Source organism: Lactuca saligna, chromosome 1 (genome assembly GCF_052625555.1).
Source record: "Lactuca saligna cultivar CGN05327 chromosome 1, ASM5262555v1, whole genome shotgun sequence".
Taxonomy (NCBI): Eukaryota; Viridiplantae; Streptophyta; class Magnoliopsida; order Asterales; family Asteraceae; genus Lactuca; species Lactuca saligna.
In genome coordinates this window covers 144,802,206-144,820,758 of record NC_136417.1, presented here as the reverse complement: position 1 = coordinate 144,820,758, position 18,553 = coordinate 144,802,206, and the positions used below count along the sequence as shown (strand labels likewise).

Below are 18,553 nucleotides of genomic sequence, written 5' to 3'. Positions count from 1 at the left end.
ATTCTCTTTATATTCTGTTGGTGGAGCTCGTGTGGTTAACCGGCACATCAATCTAGGGTATAGTTGAGAATGATATGCAACTCTCGAATCTCAAGCTTTCCATGCGATTTTTTATGGTTAATTCTCAATCTATTTAATGTGAATCTTATGTTATCCATAAAAGTTTCACATTCTCTTTATAACTTGTTGATGGAGCTCGCGTGGTTAACCGTCACGTCAGAGTATTGGTAGAGAATGATGTGGAACTCGCGAATCTCAAGCGTAACTTGAGCCGGGGACCATGCGATTTTGTATGGTCGATTCACCATCTGTTCAGTGATCCGCGGCGACCCCGTCATTGAATTTGAGATGAACATAATCCGAGATTAACATGCCATTGATAGTCAATGAATCTCAAAGATCTAGGAATTTCGTGGTGATCGAAATTGGCAAAGGGCTTTGCCTACCTAAATAAATTTATGGTGTGTTTACGGCATCCCTTTACACATCATGGAGCCAAATATGGATCGTAGCCTTCTGAAACAATTTTATTTAGGATGATTATTTTCCAAGGATAAGTAGAACAAACTATAATGGAATTTGTCATTGAATGATGTCTATAACCTTATCCACTAAAATCTACTACTATAAAACCTTTGAAAAGATTAACTATGAGGATGATCAATCTTGTCAATTTCGTAGTTTGGGAATAGTTCTCATGAACTAAAGGAAAGATCATGCCTTTGTTAAAGCTCTTCCTAGGTTACTTCAAACATTACATTCTAAATTGTTAGAAAGAGCAATTATTAAATGTACGTTGTAAATTGACATATTGAAGTAAAATGGAATTTCCTTGAGTTAGGAGTTGACTATGGTTAGTCGACTAGCTAACATGTACATATGATCAGTTCATTCTGATTTTGATATGAATAACTTGGAATATCCATTAAGCAGTTGTGTAACATGTTAAGGTTTCCTTTTGGAACTAACATGGCCAATCATAGAAACTCATACTTCAAAACACTCCCATATTTTACTATCATGAATAGAAGTGTTAAGAAGAAGAAAGCCAATTGCCTATGGTTTAAAAGGCGATTGGTATACCTAATTTAGGCTCAAATACCTAGGACAAAGGAAGGCTTATTTTGAGACATGTTTTGATAGCAATTCGTTTCCATAACAAGAAAAGGACTAAGAAAGCAAAAGTTGCCCAAATGTATATTTGAGGTGAAAGGACTGGAACATGAAGAAGTTAAATTTGATCATGGATCACGAGCCCGTGCTACTTTCCATTGGATCAAAATATGACTAGTTCTTCCATGTTTGGTATTCAATCAAATATATGGATTTATAATGCCGTCAAAACATTACTTCTAAACCTTGAGTATTTTACTAAGGATTAAGAATTGACATTTGCAAGAATGTGCAGTTGATAAAATGAATTAAAAAGACTGAAACATGGAAAAGATAATTTGATCATGATTGCCAAGCCCTAGCTACATTCATAGGATCAAAAGACAACTCTTGTCAAAATGTTTAATCTATGGTATTATGTAACACTCTAAAAATTTCAACCAATTTTAACTTTTCAAAAACAACCCATTTTCATTATGTTATTACAAAAAGGTTTTCAATACAATTATTATCAGAGTCTTCCCAGAACCACATCATAAAACATAATCATGAGGAGCGGTACGATCACGCCTTTGCCTTGCCATGGTCTCCTGAAGAACCTGAAAAACATTAAACCACAACCGTAAGCCCGAAAGCTTAGTGAGATACCCCTAAAATACCAACCACATATACCATACACACACAACATGCCATAACATATCAGAACACAGAACAGCCATGCACCTCGGGTCTACTGTGTGACTGGTCCGCCGCACTGGCCTTCTGTCCACCTGGTCCACCCTCCGAGTCTAGCCATATACATCGAGTCTACAGTGTGATTGGTTCGCCCGCACCGGGCCTTCAATCCACCTGGTCCACTCTCTGAGTCTACAGTATGACTGGTCCGCCCGCACCGAGCCTTCTGTCGGTCTGGTCCACTCTCCGAGCCACGGCACATCTGGTCCGCCCTCTTGGGGCCTGCAGCCTATCCGGACCACTCGCTGGGCCTTCGGGATAACCGGTCCGCCCTGGGTGTGTTGGCCTACAGCACAAAGCAGGACCCGCCTCAACCTAAACCTCAGTCCAACAACGATGTGCACATAAACATTCAATCATATAACAATTCACATTCAATCAAGCCGATCTAGCAGATCACATAACATATCATCATCCTAACCAGGATACCGACCTAATCGGGTCTCTAGCATAGCATCATCCTATATACCAAGATACCGACCTTAACCAGGTCTCTAACATATACCATCCTAACTACCAGGATGCAAACATATCAAAGCAATAACATAACAACGATACCTGGATCACAATCCGATAAAGGGCCGGCCTTGGTGCCTTAGACCCTGTTGATATAGTGAGGATAACTCACCTTGCAACTGCCAAAACTCTGAACTGAAGAAGCAGATTCCCGAATCACCGCCTCACCGAAAATCCCGAACTATCCGAAGCAGCAAAATAACCATTAGACCAAACACAATATCCTTCCAAGGGTAAATTGTCCAATTTACCCTTAACTCAATCCGGTCCATGACTAAGGCCCACATTCAAAATATGAAAGGCCCAACACTAGATAAGCTCTCAAGACCACTAATGGCCCAAAGACCAAAAGTCCGAAGCAAAGCCCAATATTGGCCCAATTTACTAAATTGGGCCCACCTCACCAAATGGGCCTAGATCTAAGGTCCATAGAAATTAGTGAGTCCACAATACTCCATCCATAATGTCTAGTCACGGCCCAAAATGAAAACCCAATAGAGGGAGTACGCTGGGCGTACCCTCCTTGGTACGCTGGGCGTACAACGCTGATCGCAAAATGGAATCGAGACACAGACCCACTACGCTGGGCGTACTCTCAGTTACGCCGGGCGTAACTCCTCTGAACTACAACTCTTCATAAGATCTTAATGGCTTTAGCTCTTAAGTCAAAACTTCAGATGCATAGACCAAATATGCCTAGGATTCATAAAGTCTCAAACTTTATTACTTGGGACGTCCATAAAGCTCTTAATCCAAGGTATTAATCCATTAAGACCTATCTATAACACACATGAGACAACCAAAGCCCTTGGGACCTCATTTTTCTTACTCAAGACCTCTCTTAGGGTCTAAAAGGACAGCTAATCTCAACCAACTCGAAACATGCATCAAGATGAGGTTTTTGGGACAAGAATGATGTCAAAACTTCACAACACATAGATCTACACAATATGATTGTCAAGCTAGAAACTTTTTACCTCAAAAGAGCCTCAGAATATGATGTCTTTCCAGATCTACAAGCTCCAGCTACTCAACTCCTTCTTTGACAACTTCCTCTTTCTTCTTCTAGCCTCTCTTTTGCCAAAACAAGCTTTCCAAGGCCAAACACACCCAACAATGGAGGTGGGACGGTTATCTAGGGTTTCTGAGATTAAGAAGTGCTTATGGAGGCTAGGGTAAGAACCATTATGTTCCTTATATAGTGGCTGACCCTAAATTTAGGGTTTCTGGATGATAGACGTACGTTGGGAGTACGTCGAGAGACCTCCGCGTTTCTTTCCCTCACTACGCTGGGCGTATGTCCAGCTTACGCTGGGTGTACCCAGCCAAACACAAGCATGCATGCTTGGCATGCATGTAACCCCTTTGCTAATTTTCCCCCTTATGGACCATTGCTGCCCACATCTTAATTTACAACCTCTCCTCCATCATAAGCCGTTCTTGCCAAACTCTAAATCCACATCAAGGACCGAAACGCCCTTACTCTTGCTCTCAGGAACTCAAAATTAGATATTTCAAGAACGGGGCGTTACAACTCTCCCCACTTAAATTTGGCTTCATCCTCGAAGCCTGCGGAAACTCTACTCTAGAACTACTCCCGCAATGCACCACCTGGCATTAACCAGAACAGGTTCCTCAAGACACAACCACTGAAACCCAAAACCCAACTTTCCCTTTCTTGCGGTGTTCTGACCACCGCTTCATGCCGTCCACCGGCCTCATCCTCTGATAACCACACTTATCAACTGAGTACCGCTCCATGATACATCACTCGCTCCAAAACACAACAATCGCTCAACTCATACGAGCTAGAAAAATCCATGAACCACCGGAATTCTTGGTCTGAGCCCAACTTATCCACTCCATGCTGACAGGATGACACATCCTTCAGCCTCAGAGCAACTTCCATGAGTTCTCCACCACAATCTCATACCCACGATGAACTGGCTCTAACATCTTCGGGTTGGGAAAACCCGATACACTGACGACACCTCCAAACATCCTCCAGGATGAATTTCCACCACATAAATCAAAATCAGACTGGAAATCCAAGATTCCATCCCTGCATTCCTTCCGAGCCTCAGCAAACATCCAACTCGGATGTGATTCCATACCAGAGTCGCCGACACACTGCTCATCGACCATGATTGGAACATCCCAATCATAACTCTGCACAACTGCTTTCACTTCTGTGAACTTACACTCCCTCTCGGAGCTACATTCCTTTCCTTTCCCTTACCAAGGAAATCCACTTGGCTGCCTTGACACTACCACAAGTGCCACGGTGCTCACTCAATACTACACCATTCTATTATAGAATAATCGCTATCCTATGCACCACACATGCTCTGGATCCGCTCGCAAGGACTCTCAACTCCATGCTCTACCTTCCACCCACCATGATCAATACCCGGGGCCAGACCTTCTAACGCTAACACATCGCGACATACTCAGTCCATTTCCTCGTACCGATCTAACGACACATGCAGAGTCTTCAGCATGACTGGACCGCCTTACCAGGCCTTCAGCCAATCTGGACCACTCTCAGAACCTTCAGCAGATCTAGACCGCCCTCCAAGGCCTTCAGCCTGGCTGGACCGTTCTCCGAGCCTTCGGCCTGACTGGTACACCTATCGGCCTTTAGTCTATCCAGACTGCTCAACTAGCATTCATCATTCCGAGTTATCCCTCCGGGAAACTCTCCCATGCATACTGTTCTAGCCTTCTAGGGGTTCCGAACTCTACCTCCATCCTACATACTCAATCCCGGCCCGATCCCAGGCCTTCTACAATCAATCACCCTTGGTCTGTATCCCGCCCCACACGCCTGCCACTTACTTATACCAGCCTACGCTTTTGGCTGACAGAAACACTGCTGAATCCCATGCAGCTAAACAACCTCTCATGCTCATCGATCTTCCGGAGAATTCTCCAATTCTCCCCCACTTAGAGAACTGACTATCAACCACCGGTCGCCATCACCGACCTCCCTCAACAACCCTACACAACACAAACACTTACCCGCGAACTGATTCCTACTAGAACGAGCAACCTTCACAAAATCACATATCAACACTGATCATACCGGGCTCAAAAGAAACTCGATCTTCAGCTAACCACTCCTCAGACTGCAGATGCTACCCGACATTCAGACCAAACGCCAGATTTCCACTAATAACCCTCATGAATGATAACCAACAAAATTCCCAACACTAAAACCATAACCATACCACAACCCTTAAGGAACAACGAATACAATACTAAAATAACACAACGAGACTAGCAGATAAACAATACTCCTCAAAAATCACCAAATAACAAGACATCAAGAAAGAAACATACCCGCAGCTTCATCCGGCACTGCCCTGACCTCCTCTGCTGTAAGCTGAAAAGCACGAACCTGAGCCCTTGGGGGCTCCGCTCCACCCTGACCTCCACTCGTAATCCTCAAAGTGGCTGTTGCTGGAGCCTGCACCGGTCCTGCAGCAAGCTGTGGACAGTTGACCCTCAAGTGCCCAACCTGATGACAATGATAACAAATCCTCAAATCTCGAACTGGGGCTGTCTGACGACAATCCCTCGCATAGTTCCCCTCCTTTCCGCACTTGCGGCATGCACCACCAGACCTACAAACTCCGGTGTGACCCTTCCCACACTTCCCACAAGTGTGGCTACTCTGATCTCCCAATCTAGAATCAACGGTCTTGGAACGTTTCGGTGCTGGCTGCGACTGCACCGAAGCCTGCCTCAGCTCTCGCATCTGCAACTCAATGTCCAACTCACGCCGCCTGGCGGCCTCCTATAACTCCAACAAGGTCTCGCACCTCAATGTCCAACTCACGATATCCCTCTTGAGCATACTCAGATATCGGGACATCTGAGCCTGCTCCGAAGCGAACTCAGGGCAAAACATTTCCCTCTCAGTGAACATCCTGGTGATCTCCGTCACCGACTCCGAATCCTGCTTTAGTTCTAGGAACTCCTAAGACAATCTCTCCCTCTCAACCCGCGGAACATAACGAGTGCTGAACATCTCCCGAAACTGTTCCCATGACACCGCAGCCCTCTGCACATCCGAATATGACCCCGTGGTCAATCTCCACCAATCCTTCGCCCCAAGCCTCAACAGGTTCAGAGCACACCTCACCCTCTGATCAGCAGGGCATGAACATGTGAAGAAACACCCCTCCACATCTGACAACCACCTCATAGCAACAATCGGGTCCTGAACTCCATCAAAGGTATGGGGCTTCGTATTATCGAAGTCCTGATACTAGAAACCTCTACCAGCTCCTCCCCCTGCCGCCGCTGCAGCCGCTGTAGCCGCCGCGGTAGCCGTCTCTGTGAGAGCTGCATATCACTCATCAAAATACTCAATCATGGCGGTCTTGATCGACCCAAACAGTTCCAACAACTCGGCCCGGAACAACACAACAACCTCATCATGCAGGATCTCACGAATCCTCACGTCCAACTCGCCTGTGCTCATCTGAACAATCACCTCGGGCGGTACTGACCCACCCTGAACGCCCTCTCCTGCTCCTGATCCTGACCCGGATCCGCTCCCAGCATGCCTCGTAACCACCATACTGAAAATCATCGCAAGATCTCAGATACTTCCCACTATCCCAGGAACTAACTCCCAACCCAACCCTAGAGGTCATGGTTTCCCTGATACGCATATGGGTCCTGTACTTTCAGTAGTATGGGCCCATACTACCTTCCACACCTACCCATATTTGTATTAAGTACTACTACAACACCCTAGTGAAAAACATTGATGCTAAGTTCCAAACTAATAAAGGCAATTCCGTTTGCAGTCGGAATTCGTGCTTTTACTGAATGGTGATATATTAGCTTGAAAGAGTACCAGGTAATACACCATAGTGGATTTAGCATACATAGAGTACATTGCAGTTGGTTAAATTGCAAAGTGGACAATGTGACCGAAAGGGATTCATTAGTGACATATTTGTTGAAATTCAATCATTGATGGTCCTTATGAAGTTTCTTGTGACTTTGGGTGAACTTACCTCGAGTATGGATCCCAAGTCACACGAGCTCACATGAAACATACTCAGTAAGTACCAACACATTTAATAGTGAGTCAAATGTAAAGATATCATAGTCAGTGATTCATATCGAAAGATAACCTTGTCGATCCATTCCATAAGCTGATGTCATTGACCATGTCTGACAGTCAGACAAAGTCGAGAGACATTAGATTTGTAAATGAAATGGATTAAACACTCTTAGTTTGGTTTGTTTTAAAGACCCCAAAACTTTAAGCGGTATAAGTTTAATTTGATTTGGCGATTCTTAAGTGGTGATCATAATATATGATGAAGTTCGGTCATTTCAATTAGCCTATCACTGTGTTCTCACTTTTGCATGTTTGGAATCCACTTCTCAAGTATTAATTTACTCAAACGTCCACAGTCGGTCATACTCTTGGAAGTAAGTAGTGATTCAAGACTGTCATGAGTATTAGTGGATTGTCCATATTAATTGGACATAGCATAGAGATTGTGCTAACACTCATGAGTGCTTAATAGAGATTTAAGTATTGGACCAACCCACACTTAGAGATTACTTCATGGATTCAGTCACAAGTAATTCTAAGACGATAATATCTTCTATTCTTCAAACGTAGATACATGTGGGGTTTTGCTCTATGATTCTGTTATGCATTGGTCTACTCCAACGTTAACCGTAACTGATAGTTATAAAGGGTATGTCCATGTGTGACATGATGAAATAGACAGAAACTATGTAGTTGAAGTTTATTCGTTCCTTCTGCCTTAACAGGAGAAGCGATATCTATGGGCCCCTCGATGATTTGGTGCTGACAACTAAAGTGCTTGGCCGAGCCCTGACTAGAATTGATGTGTTCAATTTAGTAGTCAGATGCAGTCATCACAAATCTATATCAGGAAGCATACTCTTGAATTATTGAGATTGACCATTATCTATGTCTCGAATTCATACAGATATCATAGAACGAAGGGATAGTTGATCACTTATCTAAGGTCTGAATCTTGATTAGATCAAGAGTTCGGTAGTTGCGTTGGATGGCTAACTCTCTATTGATTATTGAGAAATATTAGTCCTCGTATAGTTGATGACTTGTCCAAGTGGGAGACTATTGGAATAGTGTCCAAGGTCATTAACTATTGGTAATATTTCTAATAATAGTAGGGTCCTTTTGGGTTGCTGTTACACCCCAAAACCGAGAACAGCAGAAACGTTCTGGGGTGGATGACGTCATGTCAAGTATCACAATATATGCATTATAGTAATCAAAGTACAACAACCATTGCATTAGTAGTAATAATTTTTCATAGATTACATTTAGCAAGAATATCAAGAGTAAAATACAGAGAATAACATATAATATAGCTCGGTACAAGGCTGTCTTCACGAAAGCTCCCCAAGTGTACCTGTCTACCGTTGACCTGAGAATACAAGTTATTTTGAAAGCGAGTATCAGTATTTTTAAATGCTGGTGAGTTCATAAGTATTTAATGGCAATTTTATAAATACATGTTTTACTTCAAAAATAATCTCACACAATAATGGTGATTTGAGTTTACAGAGTATTAGAATCCTTTCCAGAAAATCCTATATTTTCTAATAAAAGTAGTCTTCTACCAAGACCCAATTGTTTTATGTTTAAACCAAAGAGTATCACCATTAAAAGTAGTCTTCTACCAAGACCCATCTGTTTTATGTTTAAGAAACATTTTCCCTTAAAGGTATTATCATTATCAAAATATGATTTATACTTTAAAGAATATGTGAGAAAATCATAATCACAAGAATTAGGGAAAATAATATTTTTTACCTCAGTAGTAACGCTGCTGGCTAAAAGTCAATAAAACATGGACTCTAGGAAGTATTAAATGAACAATACGCCTCGGAGAGTCTACACGAATGAAATACAGAGTCCAGGAAGTATTAAATGAACAATACGTCTCAGAGAGTCTACACGAATGAAATACAGACTCCAGGAAGTATTAAGTGAACAATACGCCTCGGAGAGTCTAAAAGAATGAAATACAGACTCTAGGAAGTATTAAATGAACAATACGCCTTGGAGAGTCTACACGAATGAAATACAGACTCCATGAAGTATTAAATGAACAATATGCCTCGGAAAGTCTAAGAGAATGAAATACAGACTCCAGGAAGTATTAAATGAACAATACGCCTCGGAGAGTTTACACGAATGAAATACAGACTCCAGGAAGTATTAAATGAACAATTCGCCTCGAAAAGTCTAAATGCACGAAATTAATTACCTTAAAGCCTTGAATTATAAGGTAAATGTAAAGATACTCGTAACCATACTGATTGACAATCGAATACTTGACGACCTGATGGTGTCGGAATGAATGTGACATTTATCACCCCTTGGCTTGGTCGGTCGGGACTGTAGCTAGCAGTCAGGATGTGGGAGTGTCTGTCCCGTATAGATCTATACACACAATGCCCGCTCTCCCTCCAGGAGACTCTAGTTACCAACTTGACAACGGTGGAATCCGTGTCATGAGGATGTATCTCGTGGTTCGAATTCTATAACCTTCCTCTTTATTAAAAAGTATAAGTGTTTAGAGCGTAGTTATAACTAAGTTCTCTTTCATGAATGTTATGGTTGGTTTCTAAACTATACCTATTATAGTTTACTTGAGAAGTTATCTAGATGCCTTTGCTACCCAAAGGATGATGATCTGACTGATGGGACCTTTATGACTACATATGTATACATGATATATAACTACTATTTAAACTACCTTCGGACGGATAACTGATACCCTAAAGCCACATCCAAACAAGGAAAAGGAATTAAAGCGAGTTAGCCTTCCTAAGTCCTTTAAACATTACTTATATAACTATACATATACAAGCATGCATTTAATAATACAAGAGTATAAAAAGAAGTTTTGGTAAAACCTTTAGAAAAACTTATAAATAAGGATTTATGACTTGATGTCAGTTTATAAAACAAGCTTTGAAAACCTTTAGCTGGATAAAACAGTTTAACATGTAGAAATCTATTTGCTATACAGTTATTAATAACATGTGATTGATATAATAACTCTATAGTTCAACTTGTATCCTCCCCCATAAAAGCATTTAAAATCATTTAAAAGGTTAATTCAGGGGTATCAACTCACCTAATGTGGGTGATTCAGATGAACGGATGGTATAGGATGCTAAGTGTCAAGTGAGGACTTGACCACACACGCGAATCCTATTTAACATGTAATGATACAATTAAGTATCAAATTAGTCATTTAATAACTAATTATGCAAGTAATGACATCCTAATACATGAAAACACTTTACCAAAAGTGCTAGGAGTACCAAGGGTTGCTTATAAAGAGAGTATGGCCTCACATTGGAGTTTACTCCTCAAATGGTGGCCCTTAGGGGTGTTTACGGTTCCAAACCATTTCCCCCATGAGTTTACGGCCGTAAACTCATGGCAATGGTGTCATTGGGTGCTCAAAGGTCTTAAACTACTCAGGGAATTATGCTAGACTCGAATCAAGAGCTATAGAAGTGATTGGGGCTTGAAATGACACACGTTTTGGAGTTTATGGTCCTTGGACCATCCTTAGGAGTTTACTACCGTAAACCCATGAGTTTACTATCATAAACTCATGGTTACTCCAACCATTTCGTGATTTGTGGTTCACAGACCAAGCATGCAAGTTTCTAGCCTTTTGTCTAAGCTTTACAAGGTGTTAGGGGCATCAAAACACCCTTTGGGGATGTTTACGGTTGTGGGAGATTCCCAAACTGTAAACCCATGTTCTTGGAGGTTTTTGGTGATTTGTCTTATGGATTACAAGCACACTAAGCAAATAACTAGTTAGGGAGGGTACACTTACTTATATGAAGCTTGTAAGAGTGATTAGAGCCCCAAAAACACAAATGTGTTCTTGGTGCTTTTGAAGATCACTTGAAGATCTAAGAAAAAGGCAAGATTTCATGGATGAAATCGTGTAAAAACACTAGATTAAGTGTTATATGAACGAATCTAGGAAGAAAACACTTACATTTTGGCGGATTTGACGGAATGATTTTATGGTAGTTGAGAGAAAATCTTGAGTGTTCTTGAGGTGGGGAGTGAAAAGTGAAGAATGGAGGGGAAACTCATGCTATATGCATGAGTCCATGCCAAAGGGAGGTTATGGGACAAACACCCTTGTTTGGCCGTAAACACCTAGCCAAGGTGTTTATTGATTTATCGTTATACAAAACACCTAACGGACACTTCCATTTAATTGTTCGTTCGACGAAAAATTAAAAGAAAATACTCTAACGGGCTTGAATCCGGCCAAAAATGTTTTGAGATGAATTTGACAAATTTTTGATGTGCTTGATTGCGGAGTTTATACAAATGAAAATTTCGGGTTGTCACAGTTGCCCTGCAGACCCAAATTGAGTAGAATAAATAAAAGAGAAATTGGTTTAATAATTATTATGGTTAATAATTAATTAGAAACTAATTGGAAATATATTATGGGAATTAATTAATAGTTTAATTAATTAAAGGGTTGAAAGTTCATTAATCGATAGTTGGTTAATCAGGAATGTTCCAGAACCTTTATGGTATTAGGGTTGGATGAAAATCACTCCATCCCACATGGGGGAGTGAAATTTCGTGGTTAAGCCTCCATCCCACATGGGAAGGAGTACCAAACCCTAGGAGGCATCCAAGGCTATAAATAGGGCCTTAGGTATTTTGTTCCTCCTTGCACCTTGGCTTAAAGTTTTCGCCAACCCTTCTTCCTCCCCTCTTAAGGGACGAATTCTAACCCTTTTGGGTTTGTGAAATTGACCCTTCTCCTAGTTATTTGTATTCCACTCTTTGGTGTCATTGGGTGTTATACCATTAGAGGGATTATGGTTTGGATCCTTTCATCCAAGCAACTTCATGGAGGTTCAAAATCTCAAGCATGGAGATCAAGGGCTACATAAAAGGTATGTTTTCTTACTTATGTTTTAGTTTTCTAGGGTTGATATAATTACCATGAAGCCATAGATCCATAGGATGCATGTACACTTAGGTATATCGTTATATCGATTTTTCCACTGCCTAGTTTTAGAGTGTATTTGATGCATAGAAAACCCAACAATCTTGACACGCCGAGTTGAAGCTTCCAACTCGCTGAGTCCCAAAGGAAATATAAAAAATTTGGAGAATAAGGTCATACCGGAGCCAAGCGTTACAAAAATGGTCCATAAGTAGACAAAGTATATATTCTTTTGGTTGCTAAGTTCATTAAAACAAGTCTAAGGAAATAACAATGCACTTTTATTGGTCCATGATTTGACATGAACTAGGTTGCTTTCAAAATGTTGATTTGAAGTAGAATTGTAACATCCCATTTTCCCAGCAAAATTTTTTCATTTTTATTAAGGTAAAGCTTTCCAATTTTAATTCCATTGTGAAGAAAACCAATTATTCTAAATACATTTATTGAAAATAAAAGTAATATTTTAAATGCAAAAATTTCATTGCTACTGATAAATGTGTACAGTCACACCTTCGTCTTCCCATGCTAACCAATGATACCTGAAACGATAAACAACTGAGTTAGCACAAAGCTTAGTGAGTTTACCCAAAAATACCAACATACAACATATAACAACAAGTATCGAGTCTGCAACCTATCCAGTTGGATTACCCCTGGTGCACAACCTTATGGTTGGATTTCTCAAAAAGTAACGGGTCCACAACCTCCTGGTTGGATTACCCCTAGCCCACAACCTTTCGGTTGGATTGCCTAAAATGTAACAGGTCCACAACCTCCTGGTTGGATTACCTCTGGCCCCACAACCTTACAGTTGGATTGCCCAAAATGTAATGGGTCCACAACCTCCTTGTTGGATTACCCGTGGACCACAACCTTATGGTTGGAATGCCCAGTCTGTTGAATCCCAGCACAAAGTAGTAGTCTCAACCCATTACTACCATATGTTAATATATAAACAATCAAGGATCAAACAGGCACATAATACAAGCAAACATAAATCATATAATTCACTACCGCCTACTATTCCCCCATCAACATACTATCCTGCTACTAGCTAACCTCCATGTAATTTGTAACCGTAAGTAACCAGAGATGAGATAGCCACCCGAACAGATGATCCAACTCTAGAGCCACAACCAAACGAGGAACATGCAAGAAAGCGTAGATCAAGAGTTCTCAGGCTCTCCTACATGACCACATACAGTCCCTAGGGAACTCCACTGGATGATAACCATCAAGTATAGATAAACATACAGATCCAACATATCACTACTGCATAACAACATCCTAAATACCAGGATACCGATCTAACAGATCACTACAACATAACAACATCCTATATACTAGGATACCAATTTAACAGATCACTACAACATATCAACATCCTATATACCAGGATACCAATCTAACAGATCACTATAGCATAACAATCCTATATATCAGGATAACAATCTAGCAGATCACTACAACATAGCAACATACTACATACCAACAATACAAGGAATGCATGACCGCATATACTCAGAGGTGAGATAGCCACCCGAGATCTTGCTCTAGAACCACAACCAAACGTAGAACAAACAAAAGATTCTAGATCAAGAGTCCTCAATCTTTCCTACATGACTACATACAGTCCCTAAGGTATTTCCAATACTAACAGATAACCACAACTAGTGGGTCGACATTGGTGCCTTCGAACCACGATATAATGAAGCGAAATTCACCTGAATCGAAAAACTCTAATCACTGCAATACGATCCCTTTCCCATCATTGCTTGCTCCTACAAATCCACTAACACTAGAACCATATAGAATCTCAGTCAATAGCCCACAATCCTTAAGTTTGACCCAAAGTCAAAATTGGTCAAAAAGTCAACGGTCAACGGAAGTAAACAGCCAGCAGACCCTCACGACGTGACCATCTATGGATCACATCTTGAGCCACTTCAGTACAAAATAGTTGGGTCTCACCACTCTCATGATGTGACATGCATCTCCTTACGTCTTGAGATCCGTCTGAATGCCATATTGCTCCACAAACTTCTTAATCCATTAAGCCACTAATCCATCTATTCCAGGAGACTTCCTAACACTCCAAGGATCATAAAAATCGATAATTTAAGGTATTGTATGTCCAATACAACACTTGAGCTCAAGCTCATTTATGAAGAAAAGGAAGTAATTTCTCATGCATGGACTCAAGCATCCTCCAAACTCCAGATCCATGACATATAAGCATCAAGGGACCCTAAGGACCCATAAAGTTGCCAACTTTATGAAGTCCCAACACTCTAACTCTTGAAATCTTGGATAAATATGCATAAAAACTTAGCTCTAGCAATAAGGAAACATAAATATTGTATACTCACATTGGTCCAGAAGTGTAGCTAAGGGTTGCAAATGAAACTTCCAAGCCGAGACTATGCTTCCATGGTGATCTCTTCCTCTTCAAACCACCAAAACTCCACCCAAAGCTCAAGAAACACAAAGAGAGAGTAGACTTAGGGTTTTACCATGTTTAGGGACGAAGAAGGTTTGTTCGGAACCCTATAATGAAGTTTATGGGGTTTAAATACGATGGAAACCCTAAAAGATTGTGGGCTTGGGTTGCAACGTATCTCACGTCGTGATCTCTTATTGCTCACATCATGAGCTCAATTTAAATTAAAATATTTATTTGATCACTCCTCACATCGTGACCCTTCTATGGTTATGCAGTGATCCTTGATTTTACCCAAAAACCATGCCTTTGAATCCTTGAAACCCTACGTCGATCCGATCTGGAAACGGGGTGTTACAATAATGGTATTCAAATATGGTGTACACAGATATACCTTCTAATTTTAAATTTATAACCTAACATATTTTATCTACTAATGCACTTATAGGCAGTGTACCTAGTCATTTAACAATATAGAAAAGTAAATCGAGTGTTGATCTCAAGGAACAATATCCCTATTCTAATAAAATAATAGGTTGATTGTCCTTTTGATATGTGTCATCTTATTAGGCCCTATAATTAATGTCATGTCACATGTCAATCTATTGATTATCCATTTCAAAATTTAAATTTTCCACTCTAATTACATTAAATTAAATAACAATAAATAAAAAATAAAATAAAATTACTACATATTATAAGGTCACGTACTTATTTAAATCAACTATTATAACTTTATGTAACTAAAAAAATAGCTTTTAATTAATAATTTATTTGAAATAATTGATTAATAATTTTCAATTTTTAATATGAAAGTTTAATTAGTTTCTTAACAGTGGTTCCCATGGGTTATAAACTAGTTTATGGGTGAGGGTACAACCTATGAATATGTCGTTAGTGCTCTCTTTCTTCCCGTTAGTCATCTCAATAGTGAATGTTTCGTTTAGTGATTGTGGTTTGTGTGTCAGTAAGTGTTTGAATTTATGACTAACAAAACTCCTCTTCGCACCACTATCAAAGAGAATGCATGCATAAGAGTTATCGAGGAGGAATGTACCCATGACTATGGTGGGATCCACTACTGCCTCTTCCTGGCCCATTTCTAGTACTCTTCTTGTGTTTCCAACGTTTCTTGTTTTCGGGCAATCCCTCTTGTAGTGCCCGATTTCACCACACCCATAACAGGCCTGGCCTACTCCAGCTCCGGGGATCTGGGCATTAGGCTGCGTAGGTGTCCTACAGAAGTGGGTTGTATGCCCCTTCTTGTTGCAGTTGGTGCATTGTATTCCCCGACAAGGCCCATGGTGGTAGATGTTGCATTTGTTGCACCTCAGAAGATTACCAACATAGTGACTGGGAGATGCCGAAGCAGCAGGAACAACAACATGAATTGTACCAGCATGGACTGCCTCTGTTTTCTGTTTCTTTGAGGGCTCCTACGAAGATTGGCCCTTTCTTTTGTTCTAGCACTTCTTTTTGCTGCCACACTCTTTGGGTTGTTCAGGAATGGCTATTATGTAGTCTTAGCGATCTTCGTGATCTATTAGTGATTGTGCCAGACATTTGGCACTATCGAAAGTAAGTGGATTGGCAGCTAGGACATTTCCTTGAGTCGGGGGAGTAAATCCCCATATGCACCTTTCTACCTTCTTACTATCCGGGTGACCATCCTGGGACACATAAGCGCTAGGTTACTGAATCTGGTAGTGTAAGCAACGATATTTGGGTCCTTCATCTTCAGACTCCAAAGCTCCTACTCTAGTTTTTTCATCTCGCCCCGAGGGCTGTATCCTGCTAGCATCAGCTCTTTTAAATCATCCCAACTCATATAATTGGCTATTGGGAGAGTCAGTGACTTGACTTAGCTGTTCCACCAGGTGAGAGCTCTGTTTGTGAAAGTGTATGCTGCAAATTTCACTTTGCTCGCTTCAGGACATGCGTAGATTTCGAATATTAATTCGGTCTTCTCGAACCAACGTGTTTAATCAATGACACCTCCAGTGCCATCAAAGGACGTGGGTTTAGCGTTCGTGAAGTCTTTGTATGAACACTCCCTTGGGTGTCCATGTCTATCCCCATGGTTTGAAGGGTTGGCACCACTACCTGCCCCGTTAGCGCCACTTGCGTTGATCTGTAACATAGCGGCAACCACGACGGTTGTTACTGCTGCGTGGAAGACATCAGGGTCATATTGAGGAGGTGGTGGTGGTGGTAGATTTGTTGGTGGGTTGTTTTTCTTCCTGTTGGACTTCTTTGGAGACATCTTTCTCTATAATGATTTAAGAGAAAATGATTGTAAGTCCTCTATAGTGGTCATGAGTCAGGTGATAATGAATAAGATATATCTTATCCTGACTGTTACAGTGTTCTATTAAGCGATTTACAGTAAAAATCTACTAATATAAGTAAACAATCGCTAACTTCATTTGTAGCAACACTTGTATGGAATTTGGTATAGCGTGACTCACACTGGGTCCATATATAGCCACCTAGTGTATATGAATTATGTATAACTATCAAGGCCTGAATGTTTTTGTTCTAGTGTTGTAGAATCATAAAATACTCATATAGTATTTTAATTTCATGTTTGGTTCTAGAGTTTCTCTAGTATGTATTGTTGGTAAGTTTTAGACTTGCTACAACACCACTATCACTACCAAACACATGTTGGTCGTATCTCAAATAAATATAGTTGATGAGGCTATATTTATCCCAGATATGATTACATAATTGTCCAGGTTTAACTGCAATGTTCAACATCTAAATACTTTTGTATAGTTCTTTCTGTGATACTGTTCTGGTATGTATGTATGTTTGTATACTTCTTATAAAATACTTATATTTTAAAAGTATACTTTTAGTCAGAGCACTTCAGCCCCATTGTTTTTATATTTGTATATCTTGTAAGGTTTGATATACTTGGTTCACTATAAACAATACTTTGACACCAATCTGTCACACCCCCAAACCAGAACAACAGAAACGTTCGGGGTGGAGGACTTCATGTACAGTATCACAATAATTATATAATAGTAATCAAAGCAAACACAACCATTATTTACATTTTTTCAATACATTGTTTATATGACATCAAAAGTGTATAACACAAGTATAAAGTACACGACTCTAAAAGCTTCGTCTTCTCAAAACCTGTGGGTGTACCTGTCTACCGGTTCCCTGAGAATACAAGTGGTTTTGAAAGTGTATTAACATTTAAGTTGGTGAGTTCATAAGTATGTATTTGATATGGAAAACTTGTCTTTGTTCTTTGAAAATGTTATAGTGTACTTCAAGAAAATCCAATATTTTCTTAGTGAATGAAATGTAGTCTTAGACCTTAAGACCCAAATGTATGTAGTTACTATATTCTCAAATAGTGAATTGTAGTTTGAAATAGTGAGCTGTACTTCATAATAGTAAACCATAGTTTGTATTAGTAAACTGTAGCCTTATTATTAAATAAAACTATGTCATGAATGCTTCTTGAAATTGTATGTTGTACTAAGGTATTCTATATTAGAAAAGTAGTGTACTGTAGTAGTGTTCATAGTAGTGTTTGCATGAAACCTTAGTGTATGAGTGCATGGAGTCCACCAGCTGTAGTGTAAAATAGTGTACTGTAGTTTCATTATTTAAAATAAAATCATTTGAAGTAATGTTAATCCCGTAAACAAATGTTTTAGTTGATACTATTGTTAAT

The 18,553-nt window shown here is 40.2% G+C and overlaps 1 protein-coding gene across 1 annotated transcript in view; it reads right to left on the bottom strand.

Annotated features, from left to right (window-relative positions):
• The window catches only part of LOC145012344 (alpha,alpha-trehalose-phosphate synthase [UDP-forming] 1-like), a 74,749-nt gene extending 57,633 nt beyond the window's left edge, over positions 1-17,116 (bottom strand). The window contains exon 1 of the mRNA XM_078971140.1: positions 16,957-17,116. Coding sequence (XP_078827266.1) covers positions 16,957-17,116 — 160 coding nt within the window. The remainder of the gene's footprint in view (positions 1-16,956) is intronic.
• Positions 17,117-18,553: the final 1,437 nt, after the last annotated feature.